Source organism: Ischnura elegans, chromosome 1 (genome assembly GCF_921293095.1).
Source record: "Ischnura elegans chromosome 1, ioIscEleg1.1, whole genome shotgun sequence".
Classification (NCBI taxonomy): domain Eukaryota; kingdom Metazoa; phylum Arthropoda; class Insecta; order Odonata; family Coenagrionidae; genus Ischnura; species Ischnura elegans.
In genome coordinates, this window is record NC_060246.1 from 67093714 (window position 1) to 67106089 (window position 12376).

The window sequence follows — 12376 nt, forward strand, 5'->3', positions numbered from 1 at the left end:
CCAAATGATGGTTGAGTGTTGCATTGCAGTTTTACCACCCAAGAATAAGTGACTCAACTGGGAGCATATCTGATCGAGCAAATGACTCCATAAAGAGACTATTTCAGTGCAACACTTCAAGAATCACCTCATTGGGCTTTTGTCGCAGCTAATTTTACAGCTATGACACAATTCATAGCAGGCCCCATTAAGACACAAATATTCTTACCTTCAGTAAACCAATAAGGCTCCTTCTTCGTAGGGACTGGTGGTTTATCAGTTTTATCACGGCCTTTGGCACCCTTGTGAGGACCATCTGCCTTCTGAGAATCTTCCACTCGTTTATCTTCTAATTCCTAAACAATTCCATCACTATATTAGAAAGATTAATGCAAGGACTAATGAAGTAAATTATATTATGTCCATATATCCCTGGCAGTATGAAGACATCGATTTTATCAAGTTACTGAGGATAAAAAAACTAGTCTGGTCAAGTACTTTGCCTTTGCTTTACCTCCCACCATTTTAGGTACATATACCTTCAATGTGAATTCATGCCTCAAAGCTTGCCCCAAAACCCATTACTTGTAATTAATTGAAGTTAGAGAAACCAGATTTTTTAGGGGAGCAATACACCCCTCATGAGAAATGACAACCATTAGATGGCCTTCACACCTTCATATTCCTACTGCATGAACAAAATGACACTTTCAACAAATTTTCACTGCAAAAAATTTTTAACTGAGTGTGTCATAAAAGAAGTTTCTATCACCATACATAGATAACTAAAAAACAACTACATAGATAAATAATCAAAGATTAAATTACCTTAAACTTTGCTCTCATTGGTGTAAGCTTCTGCTGCAGTTCTGATGAGCAAAGCTCAAATGCGTCAAACAGTAATGGGAATTTTACATCCTTAAGGATTTTGGCATTGATGGCTTCCTTTTCCTTAAAATAAAACCTAACAAACTGAACAGTAAGATAAGCTGGAAGACGGCTTATTTTTGACTGAAAGAAAAAGAGGAATATGCACACTAAACTTTAAAGCAATAAAAATTAGAGGCAGCAAACACATTTAATAAACTCTTAGAGGAATACCATCAAATGGAAACTCACCGTTTTTGTATATACTGCATCTCTTTCCAAAGTAGGAGAATATTTGGTGATTTGTTCCTGCATTTTCTAGAAAGAAAAAAAAACAAAAGCACCTAAAAGTGATGATGACTGAGACATAAGCATTATCACAATCATTACTCATGGTATCATAAGTAATGATAATAAATTGATTCAAAGAAATCTATGCATAATAGAAATTGCTACAAAACTTCAGTAATCTCTACAGTATGCTCCTTCAGTATCAAGACACTTCTTCAGGTGAGTTTTCCATGCTTCATACACACCCTGGAAGTGAACAACCAAAACATCTTCAGACCACAGCTTAAGCATACAAATCTCTATGAAAGCATCCCAGGTTTGTGCTCACAAAGCACCTGGCAAAAAATTGTATGGAATTGATTCCCCAGCCTCCTAACAGCCCCAATCTGGCCGCGGCAGACTATTTTCTCTTCACCAAAGTGAAAATTTCCCTTTAAGGATACCAACAAGAGATCCTGGATGCTGCATGCTCTGTTAGATGCTTTGGTTGTTCACTTCCATGTATGAATCAAGGAAAAATTTCCTGCAGAAGTGTGTTGTTGCTGAAGGAGCATACTGAGAAGACCATTGGAGTTTTGTACCAATATCTATCTCTAGTAAGTTTTTCAATGAATTTGTTCCAATCACTTAAAATACACACCCCATCGTTAACAAAAGTGAGCAATTAACTCAGTTTTCACTCACACCATATTCTATTCACTTTATGTTTGCAGGTGAGCTTTTGTGAGAGCCCGGATACTCTCGGAGGGCTTAGCTGATGGGAAAGGGGTAGTACTGAGAGAGAGAGGAGGAGCGAACTTAACGAAGTCAAATGTACATAGCCACCCTACTTTGTCACTGAAAACAAGAGTCATGGGTGGCCAGAGCTATTTCTCCCCAGTGCCCAGAAAATATAACTACTCCTTTGGAAGGTATTGAGGATTGCATCTTGTTCGTATGTCGAAGAAGTACTGCACACATATGTCCATGATTCAATCATGAGACCACTTTCAGATGAAAAGATTTTTGCCAGCCACCATTCACTACACGGCACACGGCTTTGCAGAGAGTTGCCTCATCTGAAAACCACCTGAATTTCACATGAAGGGCAGCCGGTGAAAAGTCGTTTTGTCTGAAAGCGGCCTCAATGTAGCATTGTGTGTTTTTCATGCCTTCGACAGTGCATTGCAGGGCCAGATTGAAATGGCCGCAGTTCAGTCAAAGATTTGATGTCTGAAGATATCCATAGAGACCTATGGTTGAAAAAATGGTGCTGTGCTGTGGACGGAGGCAGGCGAAAAGTCAGTTCACTTGAAAGCGGCAGCGGCTACGGATGTGTTACAATGTTGGCTTGAGTGAAAAACTGACGAACCTTTAATTCACATGTTAGTGAGCAGCTCCCAAAAGAAAAAACATGGAAGCTATACATTTGGAAAGTTATACATGCATTTTTTTTATCTTTTTTTTTCGCTTTTTGGCCTTGAATATGCTGCAGACCATTTCAGCTTTGGGCCCCAAATTCAGATCCTCGCCACTGTTCCGAGCCAGTTCCAAAGTACCGACTTTATGCGATCGGTTCTCAATACCAGTTCCACACGCCAACAACCGGTACCGACCCATCTCTACTTAATAACCAGTGGCGGTTTTCCCATAAGGACTCTCGGACGCCGCCCCTCCCAAATATTTGAAAAAGTAAAAAAAATAAATATCCATTAATTTATAATTATACATCTGATTAATCAAAGCGTTTTTTCAGTCCCATGCATCGAAAGTGTTGGAAAAACACGAAAAGAAATAGCGCGAGAAGTTCGTATTTGTAGCCGTGGGGCGCTGGCCAGAACGTCCCAATCCATCCCCATGCAGTTATATGGAGAGTGGTAGTGGTGGGGGCCGCTGGTGCTATGACGCGTCTAACGTTGTGTCTTATGGAAGTCTTGGGACGTCGTCCGAAAATGCGCAGAGCGACGTATGAGTTGATATCGCTGCGCAGGCCGGCGGGCGTATAATCTGGCATCTACTTGGTGCTGCCACAGAAAAGGGACCTACGGAATCAGAATGGTCACTGTACTGGGTGTAGTTATACGATTTTAATTTTTAATTACTGGTAGGTATTGCTACAGTAAATTAATTATCCCATTATGCTTGCGTTTTTTGGTGTTTGAATTCCGGAACACACAAAATCCAACCAGTTAAAGGCCGTATTGACGAAGGAAAACTATTCTCGAGTAGGTATTTGCCACAGTTCTGTTATGATTACGAATTTCAAGAACCTTGGGGAAACTAATATTATAATATTTAGGCCTTAACAATGTATTCATATCTTCCCGATGATTAGAAATGTGGTACCTATTTTTCAGATAAATTTATCAAAAGACCTGCAGTATTAGGAAAAATCAGTTAACATTCCCCACTGATTTATAATTTAAGAAATAGTTGCGTGCGTGATAGGGTGAAGGGTTAAATATGATTTAAATCGTTAAGCGCGACTTTAAATAGAGTCATTCAATGAATGTCATGAAGTGCCGCGTACGATGCACCTTTTGTGTGTAGGTTCATCATTTTTCTAGCCGTCCTTGTTGTATTAGTTCATGTTCTCCTAATTCCTCAGCGGCAGAGCGGTAGCTGTCTGACGGAAAATGCCCACTTGGGTCTGATTTAAGTGGCCTCGAAGAGTTCATATCAGTGCGGAAATCCTTACAGCTCCCATTTGTGGCTCAGTCGAGTCATCTTCTTTTACGATCTAGAACTTATTTTCTATTATATCATGGCAATGATTTCGAAGACACGGTTATTCCAAATGCGACCCGTTGGCGTCTCGTGTGTTTACCACATATGAATCTTAGACTCAAGGAGATGGTCCGTGACGTCCTTTGTTTGCTTGAATGGCTTTGCTGACCTTAAATTCGTCCCTCAGCTGAATCAGCATTAGTGGACCACGACTTCTATCTCCCTTGAGTCGTCCTTATAGTAACGGCAAGACTCTCGGAAAGAACGGAGTGAAATGAGTTCAGACATCATTTTCGAGGAGTTAATTGTGCGTAATTGCCGATTAAGAAGTTTCTTAGTGCTGTGTGTACATTCAAGAAGACAATTTTGAATTAATCAACAATGCTCGTTTTTTTAAGGGAAATATAGGGAAAAATTGTCCCAATTCTGTGTCCAGGCACCTTGTTCTTTTTGGTCGTATTTTTCGTCGGCCTATTTTGTGTCGTCCCTTGTTTATTTATAGACTAGTGCCCTTGCCATGTGTTCAATCAGACAGAAATTGTTGTCCAGCGCTGATTTCAATGAACGTGTAATTGATCACTTTGCTGGACAAAATGAAAGAAGGATGGACTTTTGCAATATAACTAAAGGCCTGTGAGTATTCCATATTTTGTTAAAAATGTGTGAGAAATGTTTAATTGTTGATTTTAAATCATACTGTATTCAAGAAGCAACGCGAACACCGCCATCAAAGTTTACATCTGCAATAGCAAAGCGCGCGCATTCTAGTAGTGTTTGTTGCCTAGTGGAAGTCAGTGACACTCTCCTCCCTCCTCAGGTGTTACAAGTGTCATTGCTACCTAAATCATTGCAAATGTTGTATATATTTGACAAATAACGCATTATGATTGCAAAACGAAGAACAGAAGTGTATTGCGGGCATATCCGCACGAAGAATGTAGACGCTAAAACCTAAAGTTACGTATTTTCGTTTGTATTTGCAAAATATCGCAGCAAATATATTTTTATTCTTCAAGATCATTGATCAGTATCATCGAGAGTCCGGACTAAGCCGATCCGTATGACCGAGAGTCTACTGCATTTAGTATTTATTAATCAAGCTTTATTAGGAAAACTAGGTATTTTTGTTGAAAAAAACGGAACGTATGGCATCACAGAATTTAATTCCTAGATTGCCGTAAAAACTTAATAAAATACACGAAATATTAAAAAATTATGACCCCCCGGTGGAGTGCGCCCCCCCTACCATTTGACTCACGAGCCGCCACTGTTAATAACATATACAAGGAGAACGTGCGAGGTCTGCTATTCTACTAGAAGATTGACAATGTTCACTCGACGGAGGTATGAGAGCAACTGATTGAGCCTGCTGTTTGCTGATTGGCAAAGGGAAAGTCACGTGTTAAGATAATTTCCCTCCCCTCACCCCCACCTTCTTTAGCCACACCAGCTCACTCGCTAGGATAAAATGAACAGAGAATAGCTACGGTGGAAAAAGGTAAACTTTTTTCAAGAGAACAAAGTTTTTAAAGACCACTACAGAATTCACAGCACATAATTCAGAAGTCAAACCTCTTTGCAATAAAATTCTTAAGACTAAGAAAAATATTGTCCACTGTACCATGAATCGACCTTATTTTTAAATATGGTGAGAAGAAAAATGAGAACAATATGGATAGAATGAATGACTGATAAGGAGTCTAAGAAAAGATATTCTGAATATATACTCCATTAAGAAGACAAGACAACTTCATCACCTACATCGAAGGGCAGATCCAGTATTTTTTTCTGGGTGGGCACAAGGGTCTGACAGGCAAACAGTCTTCTCATATTTGGGATTAAAAACAATATACAACAATTACTGCATGAAGTATACTTTTTATTTTAATGTAAAATTAATTAATATGAAAATATTAACATGCTACATACATAATAAGCTTTCTTTCATGTTTCATTAAAAAAGCTTATACTTATAAAATATTATTAATTTGCAAACAATAACAGATAAATAAGATGGATTATTCATCTTTGCATGGCATGCTCTCTGTGGCCTTAATGCTTTTTTTACTTTTGCATCACAACATCTCGGTTCGCTAGCTTCATTTTTTATTTTACTAGGGATATAACTATTGATACCTGAATTTACATGCAAAACCAAAGCTTTTCAAGTACCCACTACATTTAACTCTATTTCAGATCAGACAAAGCAATATGTCATGATAACATGACCATAATATAAATCTAATCTATTTTTTCCCACACTGGATATAACAACTAATATCATAGCAACGACACAGCAGCAAAAAACATGTGCACGCACACTATCCACTATCTTGCCAGCCCAACATTTCTCATTTACTGCTGCCATTCATTGAAGACAACAGTTGGTGACATTAATTAAAACTCCACCTACGAAACTATGAATAAACTATGAATAAAAAAAATCTATTTGCATCTAATTATCCAGAGTAAACTCACTTTTTACCAAGGACTTTTCTCATTATTAAGCCTATGGATCAACACGTTTATTTCAAACCAGCTGTAAGAATATGGCAAACTTCATAACAACGACTACGTAGAAAAATTACATGAATCAAGATCAAATTACAGGCCGCTGGCTTAGAAGATTGGAATTAAAGTGGCCCAAAAAAAAAAGATCCATTGCAATATACCTGCTCAAAATACAGAAACAAATACTTAAAGTACTACTTCAAAAAATTAAATACTTCCCAAAACAAAAATTTTTTTCACAAAACTCCGCATTATTGCTTCTTCAAATTCTTGGTCCAATTTGAAGCATCATCCTAGGCATCAACATGATCATAACCATAATTAGATATAATCTCATATGACATACTATCACACAGAAGCTACGGCACCCCTATAAAATGAAGCCCCGGGAAGCTATGACTAATAATAAAAGGTAAATATAAATACTTACCGATCTTAAACCAGACAGCATATATCTAACATCTTGAGAAATAAAACAGCTAAGCTGAAGGAAACTCTCCTTCCCATGGGTGACAGGCTCATCTTCACTCTCAACACACTTCAGTTCTGTTGCATGGGTACCACCAAAAAACTGCTCGACTAGTGACCTGCAAAATTAAACATGACTAATAATTGGCAAAAAATAAACAAATGGCCACTTTGTGAAAGTGCATGAAATGCATCAACGGCATGAGTCAGAATAAAAATGAAAGTAAACCTGCTTATCCTCTTGAAATAAAAATCATCAATTATTCTCACTGGTCATAATGAGCAGTACCATGAATTAAGAACAATGCAAAATAGAATCACATTCTCAACAATCACAGACATTCATGGACATAAATCCTTCAGTGAAATACATCATTTGACTAAATTGAGACCCAACTCTGAATTCCCCAATTCTCAGTCTAACATACTACTACACATTTACATCATCAGGTCTGGAATCAATTTGTTCATGGGATACATTAATGAAAGAGCATGCTTACTTTAATTAATTAGGGAATCTCTTGACAAGATATAGAGCCACCTATTTAGGGCAATATTACATGATAACTTGATATTTTTTTCAAAGCTAAGGTCTTCGTAATACGATCCCTGCATGAGCTGGGATCTTTTGTTTGATTTTGGAGAAGAGGAAAGCATCAGAGTGGGGGAGGTGAGTGCTGAATGGAGGGGGATAGCGGATCTTGGGAAATGTGCTAATGTTTCTACCCCATGGCACTGAGTTTCTCCCTATGGTAGTTTCATCTCCTGGGGAAGATTCAAACTAAGTGCCTGCCGTTATTAGCCATAAATGACACATGGTAAACACTTCATCTCATTTTTGTCAAATGATGGATGTGGGAAAATTATACGACGGGACCGCGATCTTCAAACGATCGATGCAGGAAGTCGATACTTCAGGGAACAATGGATGCCAGAAAAAATTACATTGCTTTTATGGAACTTTATTTGAGACCAGAAACGGTGAATGATGAAAGCGGGAAAACGATCAATGAGGGAACGATAGATCAGGGTTCCACTGTACAACCTTTGGATAATGTAATAGATTTAGCTGAACAGGGTCACTGCCTAAGAGTTCAATAAGAATGGCTCCTAAGTAATGGGAGAATTAAAGGTCTCACTCTCACAGGAACGGTTAATTTCCATTGTGTTGCCACATTCGTTGCCTCGAACAATGAATGATTCATTAAACGACTCATTTGAGGTTCCAATAGCTATCAAATGTGGTTGTTTTCATTTGGGAATAGAGAATACTGATGAGCTCAGCTCCAAGCAAAATCAGCAGCAGTTTCTTTCTTTTAATCTTTTTGGATTGTCATCCATGAACCACTATACTTTCACTGTGCACAACTCAAATAAAAGTTTTACCTTATCTAAGAGAAGATAAGCAACCTTTCAATCCTGCCCCCTTCATTTGAGCACATTTGTCACTCAATAGCATTCAGGGCTGGGCACAGCTAATTCGAAACTGAACTTTGCTATCATAGAGGAGAGGAGAATTTAATCAGGGACATCATGGGACACAATGGTCCCATGAAAATTATTGTTGACGGACAGGTGGAAGGGAAGCATGGCAGAGGCAGGCCACTGATGATATAAATAGAGCAGTTAATGAAGGACCTATAGCATAAGAATTATGAAGATGTTCAAAGATTAACTGATACCAGAATTGAGTGGAAAGCTGGGTAATGGGTCATTCCACGTCAAATCACCCAGAAATTTTCAAAATGACACCCACCGACTCGGATTTTGATGAAATTTTTGTCACTAGCTACTATCACCTATCTAATGACCCATGTAAAATATTTCTTCTCTCACTCTCATAGTTTGCAAGATATGAGGAGTCAAAGTTTGAGATGTTTGCTCAGAAGTGGCGCTAGTGGGAGTCAAATTCCAGAGTGCAGGGCACAGGGTAAAAATTCATAACTCAGAAACCACATAATATATTTGAATGAAATTTTGACCCCTTGTCTATCCAAGTTCATAGCTTCCATAGTAATGTCTTTTATTCCCCTTGCATTGTTATGTTGGCCAAAATGATGTCAACAGTTGTTAATTAACCGATTTTTTTTAGCTCAAAAACATTACTTCATATTTTCAGAATTATCACCAAAAGGCAGAGCAGTTAACTCATCCAATTTTTTTTTTAATTGAAGGTTAATATGTGCTCCAATATACTGTGGAATAAAAATGGTGGTGTTTTGACTGCCACTATGAGTATTTCAGGTTTTACTTTTTTTTCTGCCCCCGTGAGAGGGATTTTGGACACGTACTGTAAGATAATAAGTATAAGTGTATCCATACCTTCATGAGGATATACAGTGGAACTTGGTTAGTACGTTTCCGAAGGGACCACGAAAAATGAACGTACTAACCAGGAAAACGTACTAACGAGGAAAGTAAATAATAGCAGTCGGGGTTATTGCAATCAGTGAAAAAGTCGTCATAATTACAATTACTATCAGTAGTTCTCATAGGATCGCCTTCCTGAACTCTTTTCACATTTAAAATCAAGAAAATGAGCGCTACCATGTGAATAAAAATCGCAATTTTTCATGGACATCCCGGAGAGGATTTCATGATTACGGCGTCTTATCTCCCGTGATTTATCCTATATCTATTTACAGAACGAGGACGAGTGAAGCTCAGACAAGCGAAGACAAGTCATTTTTCTTTCTCACAGCGTACTCGGAGAATATAACAACAACCCGGAGTAAGTCAACTGGTTTTTTAAACATCATAAAAATTGGGCAAAATTATATTGACTTTCAAATTACGGCAACAGCCGTAGACATTCGCTTCTGGAATGATACCATTTCGATTGTAATATCGATCGATATATCAACTGATGACACGCAAGATTATTAGATTACGACGTAATTACAAGAAAATTTTATATTAAACAGTTGAAATTTACTTTCAAAATTTGTCTAATGTCGTCTGCTTTCGTTCCGAGATCAAGTATTTTTAAGCTAAGCTTCGCGTGGAGATCCAGAGGATCGTCTGCTCCCGCAACAGTAGTCAAGTAAATACGCACGACGTCGAGTTTATGGAGCAGTACTGTTTTAGATAATGTGGGAATTGTCTAATACCGTTAAGACTCATTTCTTCATCATGATAACTCGTGCAATAGCAACAATTGCCCACTCATGAACTTTGTGCGCAGCAGTGGGCACTCCCAAGCTCCAAAGGCAACAGAAGGTGAGGAGCTCGGGGTGGGGAAAATTGGGGCTTCTTATAGGATGTAGTTTTTCATAGTCAGACACATGGCCCTTATATACCATATATATATATAAGGACCATGGTCAGACATTCCCAAAAAATGGCCGCATTGTATTTTTCATCACGTCACAAGAATTTAGAAATGCATTTGGATAAATTACGGTAGAAGAAAGAGATGTGGAATGAATGGAAGAATGTTAATGGCTAATAATAATAAATTAAATCATGAATTCAGACGTTTGCGACCCTTAAGAAGACACTAGAGAACGAATTGCGGGTTGCGTCACGGCAAGCAATTGTGCGTACTAACCAGGAAAGCGCAATTTTTTCAAACGTACTAACCAAATTCTTTTACCTGTATTTTGTTCGGATGGTACCGGGACCGAGGGAAATCGCCGTACTAAGGAGGAAAACGTACTAAGGAGGAACGTACTAACCAAGTTCCACTGTATTTGAAATATTGGTCAGTAAATCTAAGACCAAACATGTAGTCTAGTGAATGTGGCTCTTGTTCATACAATTTTTTTTAATAGCAATACTTTGCTTGTGGCAGCTGAGGGTAAAAAAATCCAAATGGCTCAGAAATGTGAAATGATGCTTTTTTCCTGGAATTTACCCATTTTTCAAGTGTTTAGTTCATGGAAAAATTAGTATCAAAATACATTAGGCTCTTACTGTGCATTAGAGGATAAATGGAAATACTAATTTAAATAAAATTATTTAAATAATACACTTCAATGTGTTTAAGGCATCTCCTGAACCTCTCTGGAGGCTTTCTTGGGCAACTAAATGCTTTACAATACCACCAATTCCATCACATGGGGATATTCCATGGCTTGTAGCAAAGAATGTCCATGATGCCATTAAGGAGAAATCCTGGTAATGCTTGCAAAGATTGAGAAATTTTTTGCAGTTCTTGTACCGTCCTGCACAACCATCACTAAAGTAACTCAATTTTTTGACTAAAGTAAAATTTTCCTTAACAAAGCAAAATATTATTCTTTGGGTTTCATAAACAAAAGCTACATCATGCTCCAAATCATCTGACAAGATGCATAAACTGGAAATAATAAGCTGTTTAGTCAGGTGATCTAGAGTATAAATCACAACAGGGTGTACCGTACAACTATCACTTGTCCTGTGATTCCCTTGTGCCTCATCCTGGATAACATATGAGTAGTTCTCACTGAAGTCAAAGAGAACAGCTGCTTCATGGGGTCCAGGATTTTCTTTCATTTTCTTAAGGTAGTTTGCCTGTACCTTCGTAATAAATCAATGGGGCACCAGTTTTTCCACTCTTTCAATTTAAGTTGATAGGTACTCATCAAATGTCACCGTGAAGTTCACCAGTTGATATCTGTCACTGGAAACCCACTGACTGTATGAAACGTCATCTCCGGGGTCACATTCTTCAAACTTTTTCAGCAGTAAGCTTTTCAATTTTTCACGTGAAGGACACTGAGAGCAATGTCGCAGTATACAGTCCCTATTATTTCTAGAGCACATGAAATAACCAATTAGATCCTGGCTTGTTTCCTCTATATTACAGGCACTAAGCAGTAGGTTGACATTTTAATGAATTGTGCAAAAACACTGAATGCGTTCCCGGACATCCTGCTGCCACAAACCATTTTGGACCTAGGTTGCAGAATTTAGAAAAGCCAATTTTAATTCTGGGGAAGTCAAATTTAAAAGTGGAATACAATTCCTTCAAGTTAGCAAGTAATAATCTCTTCTGAACATGTACATTTTTGGAGTTACTTATGGAATCTTTCTTTCCAGGCATCATTCTTGAGTACTCATCACTTTCATAGAAAGTCCTAACTAATTGTAATATTTTATTTTTGCCTTCCCTTTTCTCAATTCAGGTGCAGCTAATTTTCCATTGTCTCTGAAAAGTTCTCTTGCTTGGCGGGCAATGTACTCACATGAAACTCTTCCATTACTTTCTTCCTGCTCCATAAAGTTGGTACCAATGATAACAGATGTACCTTTCCTTGATGGGTGCTTGATGTGTCAACTTTTTGTTTGATTAACCCGTCAGCGTCCAAAGTTTTTTTTAAATTCACACATATTTCACTTTTAAAAAATATGATACATATGAACTTCACACAAAGAACACAATTCAAACTGACTGAATAATGGAGGAAACCTTCTACTAAGTATGTGCACCGACGTGTATGCTAAAATTCACATATTAAATACATTGCCGGAGCATTGGCTCAGCACTGCACTGGGTGCCCTATGGCACCCGTGGGCGTTGACGGGTTAAGTCTACGAGCACATCTATATCATGAACTTTCTGAAGTAGTTC

At 38.1% G+C, this 12376-nt stretch overlaps 1 protein-coding gene across 1 annotated transcript in view; it reads right to left on the bottom strand.

Annotated features, from left to right (window-relative positions):
- Positions 1 to 12376, bottom strand: part of LOC124162524 (ubiquitin carboxyl-terminal hydrolase 14) — a 39586-nt gene that overhangs the window by 8248 nt on the left and 18962 nt on the right. The window contains exons 7-10 of the mRNA XM_046539096.1: positions 6785 to 6941; positions 1099 to 1164; positions 808 to 990; positions 209 to 335 (exon numbers count right to left, since the gene is read on the bottom strand). Of these exons, the coding sequence (XP_046395052.1) occupies positions 209 to 335; positions 808 to 990; positions 1099 to 1164; positions 6785 to 6941 (533 nt within the window). The remainder of the gene's footprint in view (positions 1 to 208; positions 336 to 807; positions 991 to 1098; positions 1165 to 6784; positions 6942 to 12376) is intronic.